Below are 16,823 nucleotides of genomic sequence, written 5' to 3' on the forward strand. Positions count from 1 at the left end.
GCATGCGTGGGCATTCGCTGGAAATCGAGTGTTCCCGGACCAGCAAAGACACCTGGCGACCTGGCATCCCTGCATTCCGACGGTGCACGTTCCGGCCTTTGGTCCTAGCAGTGTCCTGCTGCCGGGCAAGTCTACGTCCTTGCTTGACCGTTACGAGAAGGCACAACGGTAGCAGCTGTGTTAATCGAATGACTCCAATCGATAGGCGATTGGCGGAAGTCCTTTGAATGCTAGTGACGCAATCTGCGTGTCGTGACGCACATGCTTGTCCTACGCCGACTAGCTTCTCCGGGAGCCAATTTTGTGGGTGTCAGGGGGCGCAGCTTGAGTCTGGTGGAGTTTGCCGGTCAGTGGTCTAGTTTAGAAAGACGACAGTTTCAAGCAAACATGCGTGTGATCTGTGATTTTGTCACGGAGAAAGAGGAACAACGCCTGATACGGGAAATCGAGCCCCACATCAGCCGCTTGCCTTACGAGTCAAGTCACTGGGATGATGTGGGTATATGTATGTAGTTGACCTGGTTCCAGTGGTGCCATCTGTGCCATTTTCAGGCGATCCATGGGTACCGCGAAGTGGAGAGAAAGAAGTGGACACCCCACAGTCGTGCTGTGTTGGACCGCGTCTCCAGAGAGGCCTGTGGCGGTCATGTGTTGCCCTTCGTCCACGTCCTGGACCTGGCTGAGGTTGGCATGGTTAAACCGCACGTAGACAGCACTCGGGTGAGTTGGACCAGCCCATTGAAAGTGTTCCAAAATTCGATTATCCCTATTATCAACAGTTTTGCGGGCACACCATCGCGGGCATCAGCCTGCTCAGCGACTGCGTTATGCGACTAAAGCGGGCCACCAAAGATACCGTTGGCCACTCCGCGGATGTTCTCCTGCCGCGACGCTCACTTTACATCATGAGCCATCTGGCGCGGTACGAGTTTACGCACGAAATATTGGTCGGTGAACAGTCGCGGTTCAGGGAGTACCCGGTGAAAAGGAGTCGACGCATTTCCATAATTTGTCGAACGGAACCTTGAACACACACCCTTGCGTATACGTTACGGGGATCGCACTGATCCTGATGACCAAAAATTGAGTCACTGTACAGACACTGGTAATCATCCCGATCTGCTTGCCCTTACCGGTGGGCGTTGCCTTTTCTAATCTGCCAAATATCAACCGATGAGGAAGGTGGGTACATAATAGGCACACCGAAATTAGCCGGAGCAGTTGCATTGGTTAGGCAGGATCCACAAAAAACTGGGACACGATCCAGGGGACTCTGCTAATTGACGGGGACTACACTATTTATTTTGTGTTTAAAGCTTTAAAAAGAGCGTAGACAGTCAGTGCTTTTTAAAACTATTAAAGAATACAACTTATTTTATGAAGAAAGTAGATTTCTGGTCGCAGAAACATTGTAATATTTATACCTCGTTAAAGAAGAGTTGTTTAAATTGGTAGGCAGCAAAACAATACTTACGTATTACTAAAATAATATTTTTAAGCTTATTGGACTTTTGGAGCATAGCACATCACATTCCTTATGTTTTTAGAATGATTAGTGTTCCTAGTGAAAAAAGTCTGGTTGATAGGAATGTACAGGTATATACAATAAATGTTTATTCCGATTCAGTGATCAGTTAAATGTAATACAGATTGCGGGCTGAGACAAATCACACTTCAGATTCACCCAAGTACGATCCACTAAATCAAATGTGCATAATGCATAACTTAATCTAACTACCTGCACGGTATAAATATTGGGTTCATCTTAACCTCGCGCTTCCAAATTGTCTAATCCCTATTAATGTTAAAAATGTTATTTTTTTCTCAAATATATGGTTTGATGCTTTTCTACTTTCTTTTGTACGTTGTCGTCTCGTTTCTTTTAAAGCTTAAAATATGAGAAAAACAGAGACAGGGAGAGAAAAGGGAAACGAAACAGAGTGAGATGGAGAGCGTGTGATATGGAAAGATAATGGGAGGAAAAACGGCCGAGTAATCACTCGGCACAGTGTAAGGGTAACTGGGAAACTCGGATGGGATATCGCTAAATCTAAGTTCATATTTGCACGGGGAATGATATCATGGCGAAGTGTGTTCGGGTCGGACTGCGCATCAGGATCAGAGTACAGTCCTTAGTTGGCTCATCGCAGCTTCCGGCGTTGTGGAAGTTGCAGCGGCACAGCCACCGCAGATGCGGACGAAGTCGCGTGCCCCATTACCGGGACGGCCAAAGCCACGGGTGCCGCCAGTCCCGCTCCAACGTACTGCAGGTGCTGCACGACCGAGAGCTGCGGCTGCTGCTGCTTGAGCAGCTTGGCGGCCGCGTGGGCCTCCGCCGCTGCCACCACAACAGGATGCACCAGCTCGGTGCCAAATCCGCCTCCACTCGCATGTGGGCCGCTGCTCTCGCAGTCGTCGTCGTCTGAGATCAGTGATATGCTGAGGTCGCTGGACAGTTTTAGGGAGATGGGCGTAGGCGGAGAGGGCGCCACCAGAGGTGCCACTTTGGCGCGCAATGCTGGCGACAGTTTCTGCAGCTGTTCAGGCAGCAGGTCGTGCGTGTACTCCGGCACTCCACTGGAGGCCAGGCCTTCCCGTAGCTTGCTAAGCGAGAGTTCGTAGATGCGGTTGGCGATGACCGTATGCACGGTGGTCTCGTCAGGCAGGGTGGCTGAGATGCCACCGCCCACGTCCACCTCCAGAAAGCATCTTGTATCGTTGCCGCCCCCTCCTCCGGACATTCCCACCCCGTTGGTGGCCGGATTCGGCGCACGGCAGGGCTTAAGGTGGCCGGGTACTCGTGTCCGGCAGTTGGCAGTGGTGGAGGTGCGTGGCACCAGCGAAACAGTGACTTCCTCCATGCTCTCCGAGAGGGTGAGCGGTGCGAGCGGTGGTGGCGAGCGCATGGAAAGTTGTGGGCGCGCTATGGCCATGCTGCTGGCTTCCTGGTCGTTGTGCTCGTCGTCGCTTGGTATTAGGATACTCTCAATCACGGTGTAGGAGGGGGTTCTCGCCTGTCTTCTACGCTCTGTAGGCCGTCGTTGCCTGGCGACGGGGGCTGGAATCAGATCGCGATTGTGGCTAGCGGCAGTGGACGGTCCCGCCGTTTCCCTAGCGTCGTCGTCTTCATCTGATAGCAAGTCTATTGTCACGTCCGCGGGCAGGGTGGCGGCCGCATAGCGCTGCTGCTGGGACAAACGCTCAGTCTTGGAAGCCAGGGTCTGGGTGCGCTTCTGGGCCAAGCAGATCCGCTGGCGCTCTCGCAGGCGTTCCATCCACCGACCGCGGCGCCGCCTGAGCCGCCTGTTGTCGAACAGCCGTGGCGATATATAAAATGGTTCGGAATGTCTCTGGTTCATAACTGCAAGAGGTACCATGAGTCTTAGTTTTGGTCAGCCGGCCGGAGGCGACCAATCTGCCGTTTGCTCACCGATTGTGTAGGGGGTGGGTCAACGGTCATGGGCGCTGGGCTGGGACTCCTCTTCTGGCTCCTCCACTTCCACTGGCGGCTGGGCGGGTACAGTTGGATCCGATCCGTTGCTGCAACTTGCATAATGCGTGGCGGGCAGGGCGCTCCAGCGGCGGCTGCGCGATCTAGGCGCTGCGCCTCCCGCAGCAAGACATGCCGGGAGCAAGCAAGGCCAAGTCGGGTGGTTTTCAGTGCGCCAGTTTCTGAATTAGCGCTCTTGTTGTATTTTCCTTGCCTTGTTTATTTTGGGGACCCCAAAATTGGGCTAGCGATGTGAAAAACAGCTCCGCTAAACGTCACATATCGATTGCGCTTCCTTCGATATTCGTGAGCAACAACTGGTCACACCAATGGTACTTTACCATTTTGGCGCGCGGTTTGAATCACTTTCAATTTTTTTATAGAGGAAAATATGAAAATTACGCCTTCTCCTAGGGCTCTCTAGGTATTCACGAACTCACCGGCCGAAAAGCGTAAAATTTTTTATTTTAAGGGGCTGTGCGGGATTCAACGAAATCACAGAAACTCGACGTGTCTGTTCGGAAACCACTCAAGCTAATTTTGGCGCCACCCACAATTCCGAAATCCACTCAACTGACAGGCGCAGGCGCTTTATTTCAGGAAAGCTTTCACTCACATCCGTCGGCAGCTTTCATTCGACTACCGCACGAGTACTGAAACAATCAGAAAGTCGCCAACTCCGTGCGGAGTCAGTTGGCAAAAAGTCACCTTCAATAAGCGATGAAGATGACCGCTCGGTCGCTGTCCTATAGAACGCATGCATACATAAAACTTTCCAAAACATTTTTTTAGGATTTATTGAAAAAATTATGTTATGGTAAAATATCTCGCTGATCGGACGATTATATCCTATTGCTGCCATAGGAACAATCGGAAAATGTATCGGAAAATAGGAACTGGAAATAACTAATATGGAAATGGGTCAAAAAATGGATCAACAACAAATTGGCGAATTTGAATGCAGATTTTTAGAGAATTGAATCACAAGTCTTTAGAGGTATGCCACTTTAAGATCGGATTAAATTTGGTAAAGTTATAGACTCTCGAAGACCAATTTTGGGTCAACGTTTAACAAGTAATCGGAAAATTAGAAATAACTAACATGAAAATGGGTCAAAAATTTGACCAACGATAAATTGAAAATTTTGAATGCAGATTTTTAGAGAATTGAATCACAAGTCTTTAGAGGTATGCCACTTTAAGATCGGATTAAATTTGGTAAAGTTATAGACTCACGAAGACCAATTTTGGGTCAACGTTAAACAAGTCATCGAAAAATTAGAAATAACTTACATGAAAATGGGTCCAAAATTTTATCAACGTTAAATGGAAAATTTTGAATGCAGATTTTTAGAGAATTGAATCACAAGTCTTTAGAGGTATACCACTTTAAGATCGGATTAAATTTGGTTAAGTTATAGACTCTCGAATATCAATTTTGGGTCAATGTTAAACAAGTCATCGAAAAATTGCAAATAACTAACATGAAAATGGGTCAAAAATTTGATCAGCGATAAATTGAAAATTTTGAATGCAGATTTTTAGAGGATCAAATCACAAGTCTTAGGAGGTATGTCACTTTGAAATCGGATCAAATTTGTTAAAGTTATAGACTCTCGAATACCAATTTTGGGTCAACAACTCAGCGAAAACTTGGAAATAACTAACATGAAAATGGGTCAAAAATTTGATCAACGATATATTGAAAATTTTGAATGCAGATTTTTAGAGGATCAAATCACAAGTCTTTAGAGGTATGCAACTTTGAAATCGGATCAAATTTGGTAAAGTTATAGACTCTCGAATACCAATTTTGGGTCAACGTTAAACAAGTCATCGGAAAATTGGAAATAACTAACATGAAAATGGGTAAAAAATTTGATCAACGATAAATTGAAAATTTTGAATGCAGATTTTTAGAGAATTGAATCACAAGTCTTTAGAGGTATGCCACTTTAAGATCAGATTAAATTTGGTAAAGTTATAGACTCACGAAGACCAATTTTGGGTCAACGTTAAACAAGTCATCGACAAATTAGAAATAACTTACATGAAAATGAATCAAAAATTTGATTAACGTTAAATGGAAAGTCTTGAATGCAGATTTTTAGAGATTTAAATCACAAGTCTTAGGAGGTATGTCACTTTGAAATCGGATCAAATTTGGTAAAGTTATAGACTCTCGAATACCAATTTTGGGTCAACGTTAAACAACTCAGCGAAAACTTGGAAATAACTAACATGAAAATGGGTAAAAAATTTGATCAACGATAAATTGAAAATTTTGAGTGCAGATTTTTAGAGAATTGAATCACAAGTCTTTAGAGGTATGCCACTTTAAGATCGGATTAAATTTGGTAAAGTTATAGACTCACGAAGACCAATTTTGGGTCAACGTTAAACAAGTCATCGAAAAATTGGAAATAACTAACATGAAAATGGGTCAAAAATTTGATCAACGATAAATTGAAAATTTTGAATGCAGATTTTTAGAGGATCAAATCACAAGTCTTAGGAGGTATGTCACTTTGAAATCGGATCAAATTTGGTAAAGTTATAGACTCTCGAATACCAATTTTGGGTCAACGTTAAACAACTCAGCGAAACTTGGAAATAACTAACATGAAAATGGGTAAAAAATTTGACCAACGATAAATTGAAAATTTTGAATGCAGATTTTTAGAGAATTGAATCACAAGTCTTTAGAGGTATGCCACTTTAAGATCGGATTAAATTTGGTAAAGTTATAGACTCACGAAGACCAATTTTGGGTCAACGTTAAACAAGTCATCGACAAATTAGAAATAACTAACATGAAAATGGGTAAAAAATTTGATCAACGATAAATTGAAAATTTTGAATGCAGATTTTTAGAGAATTGAATCACAAGTCTTTAGAGGTATGCCACTTTAAGATCGGATTAAATTTGGTAAAGTTATAGACTCACGAAGACCAATTTTGGGTCAACGTTAAACAACTCAGCGAAAACTTGGAAATAACTAACATGAAAATGGGTCAAAAATTTGATCAACGATATATTGAAAATTTTGAATGCAGATTTTTAGAGGATCAAATCACAAGTCTTTAGAGGTATGCAACTTTGAAATCGGATCAAATTTGGTAAAGTTATAGACTCTCGAATACCAATTTTGGGTCAACGTTAAACAACTCAGCGAAACTTGGAAATAACTAACATGAAAATGGGTAAAAAATTTGACCAACGATAAATTGAAAATTTTGAATGCAGATTTTTAGAGAATTGAATCACAAGTCTTTAGAGGTATGCCACTTTAAGATCGGATTAAATTTGGTAAAGTTATAGACTCACGAAGACCAATTTTGGGTCAACGTTAAACAAGTCATCGAAAAATTAGAAATAACTTACATGAAAATGGGTCAAAAATTTGATCAACGATAAATTGAAAATTTTGAATGCAGATTTTTAGAGGATCAAATCACAAGTCTTAGGAGGTATGTCACTTTGAAATCGGATCAAATTTGGTAAAGTTATAGACTCTCGAATACCAATTTAGGGTCAACGTTAAACAACTCAGCGAAACTTGGAAATAACTAACATGAAAATGGGTAAAAAAATTTGACCAACGATAAATTGAAAATTTTGAATGCAGATTTTTAGAGAATTGAATCACAAGTCTTTAGAGGTATGCCACTTTAAGATCGGATTAAATTTGGTAAAGTTATAGACTCTCGAAGACCAATTTTGGGTCAACGTTAAACAAGTCGTCGGAAAATTAGAAATAACTAACATAAGAATGGGTCAAAAATTTGATCAACGATAAATTGAAAATTTTGAATGCAGATTTTTAAAGAATTGAATCACAAGTCTTTAGAGGTATGCCACTTTAAGATCGGATTGACCAACGATAAATTGAAAATTTTGAATGCAGATTTTTAGAGAATTGAATCACAAGTCTTTAGAGGTATGCCACTTTAAGATCGGATTAAATTTGGTAAAGTTATAGACTCACGAAGACCAATTTTGGGTCAACGTTAAACAAGTCATCGAAAAATTAGAAATAACTTACATGAAAATGGATCAAAAATTTGATTAACGTTAAATGGAAAGTCTTGAATGCAGATTTTTAGAGAATTAAATCACAAGTCTTAGGAGGTATGTCACTTTGAAATCGGATGAAATTTGGTGAAGTTATAGACTCTCGAAGACCAATTTTGGGTCAACGTTAAACAACTCAGCGAAAACTTGGAAATAACTAACATGAAAATGGGTCAAAAATTTGAGCAACGATAAATTGAAAATTTTGAATGCAGATTTTTAAAGAATTGAATCACAAGTCTTTAGAGGTATGCCACTTTAAGATCGGATTAAATTTGGTAAAGTTATAGACTCACGAAGACCAATTTTGGGTCAACGTTAAACAAGTCATCGAAAAATTAGAAATAACTTACATGAAAATGGGTCAAAAATTTGATCAACGATAAATTGAAAATTTTGAATGCAGATTTTTAGAGGATCAAATCACAAGTCTTAGGAGGTATGTCACTTTGAAATCGGATCAAATTTGGTAAAGTTATAGACTCTCGAATACCAATTTAGGGTCAACGTTAAACAACTCAGCGAAACTTGGAAATAACTAACATGAAAATGGGTAAAAAAATTTGACCAACGATAAATTGAAAATTTTGAATGCAGATTTTTAGAGAATTGAATCACAAGTCTTTAGAGGTATGCCACTTTAAGATCGGATTAAATTTGGTAAAGTTATAGACTCTCGAAGACCAATTTTGGGTCAACGTTAAACAAGTCGTCGGAAAATTAGAAATAACTAACATAAGAATGGGTCAAAAATTTGATCAACGATAAATTGAAAATTTTGAATGCAGATTTTTAAAGAATTGAATCACAAGTCTTTAGAGGTATGCCACTTTAAGATCGGATTGACCAACGATAAATTGAAAATTTTGAATGCAGATTTTTAGAGAATTGAATCACAAGTCTTTAGAGGTATGCCACTTTAAGATCGGATTAAATTTGGTAAAGTTATAGACTCACGAAGACCAATTTTGGGTCAACGTTAAACAAGTCATCGAAAAATTAGAAATAACTTACATGAAAATGGATCAAAAATTTGATTAACGTTAAATGGAAAGTCTTGAATGCAGATTTTTAGAGAATTAAATCACAAGTCTTAGGAGGTATGTCACTTTGAAATCGGATGAAATTTGGTGAAGTTATAGACTCTCGAAGACCAATTTTGGGTCAACGTTAAACAACTCAGCGAAAACTTGGAAATAACTAACATGAAAATGGGTAAAAAATTTGAGCAACGATAAATTGAAAATTTTGAATGCAGATTTTTAAAGAATTGAATCACAAGTCTTTAGAGGTATGCCACATTAAGATCGGATTAAATTTGGTAAAGTTATAGACTCACGAAGACCAATTTTGGGTCAACGTTAAACAAGTCATCGAAAAATTAGAAATAACTTACATGAAAATGGATCAAAAATTTGATTAACGTTAAATGGAAAGTCTTGAATGCAAATTTTTAGAGAATTAAATCACAAGTCTTAGGAGGTATGTCACTTTGAAATCGGATGAAATTTGGTAAAGTTATAGACTCTCGAAGACCAATTTTGGGTCAACGTTAAACAACTCAGCGAAAACTTGGAAATAACTAACATAAAAATAGGTCCAAAATTTGATCAACGTTAAATGAAAAATTTTGAACGCAGATTTTTAAAGAATTGAATCACAAGTCTTTAGAGGTATGCCACTTTAAGATCGGATTAAATTTGGTAAAGTTATAGACTCACGAAGACCAATTTTGGGTCAACGTTAAACAGGTCATCGAAATAACTAACATAAAAATAGGTCCAAAATTTGATCAACGTTAAATGAAAAATTTTGAACGCAGATTTTTAGAGAATCGAATCACAAGTCTCTAGAGGTATGCCACTTTAAGATCGAATTAAATTTGGTAAAGTTATAGACTCTCGAAGACCAATTTTGGGTCAACGTTAAACAAGTCGTCGGAAAATTAGAAATAACTAACATAAGAATGGGTCAAAAATTTGATCAACGATAAATTGAAAATTTTGAATGCAGATTTTTAGAGGATCAAATCACAAGTCTTAGGAGGTATGTCACTTTGAAATCGGATCAAATTTGGTAAAGTTATAGACTCTCGAATACCAATTTTGGGTCAACGTTAAACAACTCAGCGAAAACTTGGAAATAACTAACATGAAAATGGGTCAAAAATTTGATCAACGATATATTGAAAATTTTGAATGCAGATTTTTAGAGGATCAAATCACAAGTCTTTAGAGGTATGCAACTTTGAAATCGGATCAAATTTGGTAAAGTTATAGACTCTCGAATACCAATTTTGGGTCAACGTTAAACAACTCAGCGAAACTTGGAAATAACTAACATGAAAATGGGTAAAAAATTTGACCAACGATAAATTGAAAATTTTGAATGCAGATTTTTAGAGAATTGAATCACAAGTCTTTAGAGGTATGCCACTTTAAGATCGGATTAAATTTGGTAAAGTTATAGACTCACGAAGACCAATTTTGGGTCAACGTTAAACAAGTCATCGAAAAATTAGAAATAACTTACATGAAAATGGATCAAAAATTTGATTAACGTTAAATGGAAAGTCTTGAATGCAGATTTTTAGAGAATTAAATCACAAGTCTTAGGAGGTATGTCACTTTGAAATCGGATGAAATTTGGTAAAGTTATAGACTCTCGAAGACCAATTTTGGGTCAACGTTAAACAACTCAGCGAAAACTTGGAAATAACTAACATGAAAATGGGTCAAAAATTTGATCAACGATAAATTGAAAATTTTGAATGCAGATTTTTAGAGGATCAAATCACAAGTCTTAGGAGGTATGTCACTTTGAAATCGGATCAAATTTGGTAAAGTTATAGACTCTCGAATACCAATTTTGGGTCAACGTTAAACAAGTCATCGAAAAATTAGAAATAACTTACATGAAAATGGGTCAAAAATTTGATCAACGATAAATTGAAAATTTTGAATGCAGATTTTTAGAGGATCAAATCACAAGTCTTAGGAGGTATGTCACTTTGAAATCGGATCAAATTTGGTAAAGTTATAGACTCTCGAATACCAATTTTGGGTCAACGTTAAACAACTCAGCGAAACTTGGAAATAACTAACATGAAAATGGGTAAAAAATTTGACCAACGATAAATTGAAAATTTTGAATGCAGATTTTTAGAGAATTGAATCACAAGTCTTTAGAGGTATGCCACTTTAAGATCGGATTAAATTTGGTAAAGTTATAGACTCACGAAGACCAATTTTGGGTCAACGTTAAACAAGTCATCGAAAAATTAGAAATAACTTACATGAAAATGGATCAAAAATTTGATTAACGTTAAATGGAAAGTCTTGAATGCAGATTTTTAGAGAATTAAATCACAAGTCTTAGGAGGTATGTCACTTTGAAATCGGATGAAATTTGGTAAAGTTATAGACTCTCGAAGACCAATTTTGGGTCAACGTTAAACAACTCAGCGAAAACTTGGAAATAACTAACATGAAAATGGGTCAAAAATTTGAGCAACGATAAATTGAAAATTTTGAATGCAGATTTTTAGAGAATTGAATCACAAGTCTTTAGAGGTATGCCACTTTAAGATCGGATTAAATTTGGTAAAGTTATAGACTCACGAAGACCAATTTTGGGTCAACGTTAAACAAGTCATCGAAAAATTAGAAATAACTTACATGAAAATGGATCAAAAATTTGATTAACGTTAAATGGAAAGTCTTGAATGCAGATTTTTAGAGAATTAAATCACAAGTCTTAGGAGGTATGTCACTTTGAAATCGGATGAAATTTGGTAAAGTTATAGACTCTCGAAGACCAATTTTGGGTCAACGTTAAACAACTCATCGAAAACTTGGAAATAACTAACATAAAAATAGGTCCAAAATTTGATCAACGTTAAATGAAAAATTTTGAACGCAGATTTTTAAAGAATTGAATCACAAGTCTTTAGAGGTATGCCACTTTAAGATCGGATTAAATTTGGTAAAGTTATAGACTCACGAAGACCAATTTTGGGTCAACGTTAAACAGGTCATCGAAATAACTAACATAAAAATAGGTCCAAAATTTGATCAACGTTAAATGAAAAATTTTGAACGCAGATTTTTAGAGAATCGAATCACAAGTCTCTAGAGGTATGCCACTTTAAGATCGGATTAAATTTGGTAAAGTTATAGACTCTCGAAGACCAATTTTGGGTCAACGTTAAACAAGTCGTCGGAAAATTAGAAATAACTAACATAAGAATGGGTCAAAAATTTGATCAACGATAAATTGAAAATTTTGAATGCAGATTTTTAGAGGATCAAATCACAAGTCTTAGGAGGTATGTCACTTTGAAATCGGATCAAATTTGGTAAAGTTATAGACTCTCGAATACCAATTTTGGGTCAACGTTAAACAACTCAGCGAAAACTTGGAAATAACTAACATGAAAATGGGTCAAAAATTTGATCAACGATATATTGAAAATTTTGAATGCAGATTTTTAGAGGATCAAATCACAAGTCTTTAGAGGTATGCAACTTTGAAATCGGATCAAATTTGGTAAAGTTATAGACTCTCGAATACCAATTTTGGGTCAACGTTAAACAAGTCATCGGAAAATTGGAAATAACTAACATGAAAATGGGTAAAAAATTTGATCAACGATAAATTGAAAATTTTGAATGCAGATTTTTAGAGAATTGAATCACAAGTCTTTAGAGGTATGCCACTTTAAGATCGGATTAAATTTGGTAAAGTTATAGACTCACGAAGACCAATTTTGGGTCAACGTTAAACAAGTCATCGAAAAATTAGAAATAACTTACATGAAAATGGGTCAAAAATTTGATCAACGATAAATTGAAAATTTTGAATGCAGATTTTTAGAGGATCAAATCACAAGTCTTAGGAGGTATGTCACTTTGAAATCGGATCAAATTTGGTAAAGTTATAGACTCTCGAATACCAATTTTGGGTCAACGTTAAACAACTCAGCGAAACTTGGAAATAACTAACATGAAAATGGGTATAAAATTTGACCAACGATAAATTGAAAATTTTGAATGCAGATTTTTAGAGAATTGAATCACAAGTCTTTAGAGGTATGCCACTTTAAGATCGGATTAAATTTGGTAAAGTTATAGACTCACGAAGACCAATTTTGGGTCAACGTTAAACAAGTCATCGAAAAATTAGAAATAACTTACATGAAAATGGATCAAAAATTTGATTAACGTTAAATGGAAAGTCTTGAATGCAGATTTTTAGAGAATTAAATCACAAGTCTTAGGAGGTATGTCACTTTGAAATCGGATGAAAATTGGTAAAGTTATAGACTCTCGAAGACCAATTTTGGGTCAACGTTAAACAACTCAGCGAAAACTTGGAAATAACTAACATGAAAATGGGTCAAAAATTTGAGCAACGATAAATTGAAAATTTTGAATGCAGATTTTTAGAGAATTGAATCACAAGTCTTTAGAGGTATGCCACTTTAAGATCGGATTAAATTTGGTAAAGTTATAGACTCACGAAGACCAATTTTGGGTCAACGTTAAACAAGTCATCGAAAAATTAGAAATAACTTACATGAAAATGGATCAAAAATTTGATTAACGTTAAATGGAAAGTCTTGAATGCAGATTTTTAGAGAATTAAATCACAAGTCTTAGGAGGTATGTCACTTTGAAATCGGATGAAATTTGGTAAAGTTATAGACTCTGGAAGACCAATTTTGGGTCAACGTTAAACAACTCATCGAAAACTTGGAAATAACTAACATAAAAATAGGTCCAAAATTTGATCAACGTTAAATGAAAAATTTTGAACGCAGATTTTTAGAGAATCGAATCACAAGTCTCTAGAGGTATGCCACTTTAAGATCGGATTAAATTTGGTAAAGTTATAGACTCTAGAAGTGCACTTTGGTTAGCATTTATGCAACTCATCGAAAACTTGGAAATATGGGTCCAAAATTTGATCAACGTTAAATTAAAAATTTGGAATGCAGATTTTTAGAGAATCAAATCACAAGTCTTTAGAGGTATGCCACTTTAAGATCGGATTAAATTTGGTAAAGTTATAGACTCACGAAGACCAATTTTGGGTCAACGTTAAACAACTCAGCGAAAACTTGGAAATAACTAACATGAAAATGGGTCAAAAATTTGAGCAACGATAAATTGAAAATTTTGAATGCAGATTTTTAGAGAATTGAATCACAAGTCTTTAGAGGTATGCCACTTGAAGAGCGGATTAAATTTGGTAATGTTATAGATTTACGAAGACCAATTTTGGTTAGCATTTATGCAACTAATCGAAAACTTGGAAATATGGGTCCAAAATTTTATCAACGTCATATTAAAAATTTTGAATGCAGATTTTTAGAGAATCAAATCACAAGTCTTTAGAGGTATGCCACTTTAAGATCGGATTAAATTTGGTAAAGTTATAGACTCACGAAGACCAATTTTGGGTCAACGTTAAACAAGTCATCGAAAAATTAGAAATAACTTACATGAAAATGGATCAAAAATTTGATTAACGTTAAATGGAAAGTCTTGAATGCAGATTTTTAGAGAATTAAATCACAAGTCTTAGGAGGTATGTCACTTTGAAATCGGATGAAAATTGGTAAAGTTATAGACTCTCGAAGACCAATTTTGGGTCAACGTTAAACAACTCAGCGAAAACTTGGAAATAACTAACATGAAAATGGGTCAAAAATTTGAGCAACGATAAATTGAAAATTTTGAATGCAGATTTTTAGAGAATTGAATCACAAGTCTTTAGAGGTATGCCACTTGAAGAGCGGATTAAATTTGGTAATGTTATAGATTTACGAAGACCAATTTTGGTTAGCATTTATGCAACTAATCGAAAACTTGGAAATATGGGTCCAAAATTTTATCAACGTCATATTAAAAATTTTGAATGCAGATTTTTAGAGAATCAAATCACAAGTCTTTAGAGGTATGCCACTTTAAGATCGGATTAAATTTGGTAAAGTTATAGACTCACGAAGACCAATTTTGGGTCAACGTTAAACAAGTCATCGAAAAATTAGAAATAACTTACATGAAAATGGATCAAAAATTTGATTAACGTTAAATGGAAAGTCTTGAATGCAGATTTTTAGAGAATTAAATCACAAGTCTTAGGAGGTATGTCACTTTGAAATCGGATGAAAATTGGTAAAGTTATAGACTCTCGAAGACCAATTTTGGGTCAACGTTAAACAACTCAGCGAAAACTTGGAAATAACTAACATGAAAATGGGTCAAAAATTTGAGCAACGATAAATTGAAAATTTTGAATGCAGATTTTTAGAGAATTGAATCACAAGTCTTTAGAGGTATGCCACTTTAAGATCGGATTAAATTTGGTAAAGTTATAGACTCACGAAGACCAATTTTGGGTCAACGTTAAACAAGTCATCGAAAAATTAGAAATAACTTACATGAAAATGGATCAAAAATTTGATTAACGTTAAATGGAAAGTCTTGAATGCAGATTTTTAGAGAATTAAATCACAAGTCTTAGGAGGTATGTCACTTTGAAATCGGATGAAAATTGGTAAAGTTATAGACTCTCGAAGACCAATTTTGGGTCAACGTTAAACAACTCAGCGAAAACTTGGAAATAACTAACATGAAAATGGGTCAAAAATTTGAGCAACGATAAATTGAAAATTTTGAATGCAGATTTTTAGAGAATTGAATCACAAGTCTTTAGAGGTATGCCACTTGAAGAGCGGATTAAATTTGGTAATGTTATAGATTTACGAAGACCAATTTTGGTTAGCATTTATGCAACTAATCGAAAACTTGGAAATATGGGTCCAAAATTTTATCAACGTCATATTAAAAATTTTGAATGCAGATTTTTAGAGAATCAAATCACAAGTCTTTAGAGGTATGCCACTTTAAGATCGGATTAAATTTGGTAAAGTTATAGACTCTCGAAGACCAATTTTGGGTCAACGTTAAACAAGTCGTCGGAAAATTAGAAATAACTAACATAAGAATGGGTCAAAAATTTGATCAACGATAAATTGAAAATTTTGAATGCAGATTTTTAAAGAATTGAATCACAAGTCTTTAGAGGTATGCCACATTAAGATCGGCTTAAATTTGGTAAAGTTACAAACTGTGGAGGTCCAATTGGGCGTAACCTTGTTACAGTCATCGGAAGAAAAAAAAACTTAGAAAAACTTAGAAAAAACTTACATGAAAATAAGTCAAAAAATTGATCAACGTAAAAATGTCACATTTGAATGCAGATTTTTAGAGACTTATATAAAGTATTGGGTATTTAAATTCAGCAACTTTAAGAGCGTTTCGTTCAACAACCATGAGCCAAATAAAGTCCCCTGGAAAGAGGGACGAGGAAGATCCGATTTCAGTAATTCACGCGAATGGCTCATTTCCCCAGCAAGCCGAGCAACAAGGGCAGAACCAGCAAAATAACTGCTGAAAGGATGAGGAAAAACCCACCGAAGAGGAGCCGGGCGCCATAAGACAATAGACGGGAACCACAACCAAAATTATAGACTCGGTCTTGGCTTGGCTTGGCTCTAGCCGGTGCTTTGGGTTTTGCCAGCACAGCACCTCTGGCCGCACTCCTTGCAGATCCAGCCGCAGCTCCTTTGACTGTTTGTGTGTTGTGTTGTATTTTTTGATTGCACTTTGGCCGTTTAAGTTCGCGAAGTCTCGGCGCACCACACGCACCCGTAATCGACTCCCCTGGCTTTGCATCCGCCCTCCAACTCCCTTTCCTGCTCCACTGCTGTTTCCGTATCCGTGTCCACCTACCATGCCTTCCAGGTCGACCAGACTGTGCCTGCAAACGTTTGCCGGTTCAAAGGACCAAAGTAAAATGGTTTCGGGTGAGGGGCAAGAACTGCGCCCCGAAGTCGATTTGAATGAATGCACGTCCATGCTGCTCATCCCGTGCGCGTCCTGACGTTCCTGCTTTCTCCATCGCGTGGAAGCCTCGGCTCGTCTTCAAGTGTTTGCCTTCCGCAGGTGTTGAGTTGAGTTGCTGAGTCAAGTTGGCATTGTCATTTTTTTTTTCATCGTCTGCCGGTGTAGTTTTGCCTTAGACTTCCCCACCTTTGGTCCCTCGGCCTTCATTCCGCAGGTTTGCCATCCCCCGCATCTTTTATATTGTGTTTTGGCATTTCGCCAAATGTTCAAAGCCAACAAAATACCAAAAGATTGCACATTGCACCTGTCCTTGGAGCAGCGCCTTGGTTTCTCTCTGTTCAAG

The 16,823-nt window shown here is 37.5% G+C and overlaps 2 protein-coding genes across 2 annotated transcripts; one reads left to right on the plus strand and one right to left on the minus strand.

Moving 5' to 3' along the window:
- Positions 1-97: 97 nt before the first annotated feature.
- Positions 98-1,863, plus strand: LOC108052945 (alpha-ketoglutarate-dependent dioxygenase alkB homolog 7, mitochondrial). The gene is made up of 3 exons (XM_017135505.1): positions 98-495; positions 553-720; positions 780-1,863. The coding sequence occupies exons 1-3, from the start codon at positions 262-264 to the stop codon at positions 1,026-1,028; spliced, it is 651 nt and encodes a 216-aa protein (XP_016990994.1). The 5' UTR covers positions 98-261; the 3' UTR covers positions 1,029-1,863.
- On the minus strand, positions 1,592-3,755 carry LOC108052944 (protein a6). The gene is made up of 2 exons (XM_017135504.1): positions 3,431-3,755; positions 1,592-3,361 (listed from the first exon to the last, which is right to left on the minus strand). The coding sequence occupies exon 2, from the start codon at positions 3,357-3,359 to the stop codon at positions 2,142-2,144; it is 1,218 nt and encodes a 405-aa protein (XP_016990993.1). The 5' UTR covers positions 3,360-3,361; positions 3,431-3,755; the 3' UTR covers positions 1,592-2,141.
- Between the last annotated feature and the right edge of the window lie 13,068 nt (positions 3,756-16,823).

This window comes from Drosophila rhopaloa, unplaced genomic scaffold (assembly GCF_018152115.1).
Source record: "Drosophila rhopaloa isolate 14029-0021.01 unplaced genomic scaffold, ASM1815211v1 contig_3, whole genome shotgun sequence".
NCBI classification, from domain to species: domain Eukaryota; kingdom Metazoa; phylum Arthropoda; class Insecta; order Diptera; family Drosophilidae; genus Drosophila; species Drosophila rhopaloa.

Bases quoted from the DNA above. Each gene is read 5' to 3' on its own strand.
- LOC108052944 (XM_017135504.1), bottom strand. From the start codon at position 3,359: ATGAACCAGAGACATTCCGAACCATTTTATATATCGCCACGGCTGTTC.
- LOC108052945 (XM_017135505.1), top strand. From the start codon at position 262: ATGCTTGTCCTACGCCGACTAGCTTCTCCGGGAGCCAATTTTGTGGGT. The intron at 496-552 runs GTGGGTATATGT...TGCCATTTTCAG, and splicing joins AGTCAAGTCACTGGGATGAT to GCGATCCATGGGTACCGCGA. The intron at 721-779 runs GTGAGTTGGACC...TATTATCAACAG, and splicing joins CGCACGTAGACAGCACTCGG to TTTTGCGGGCACACCATCGC.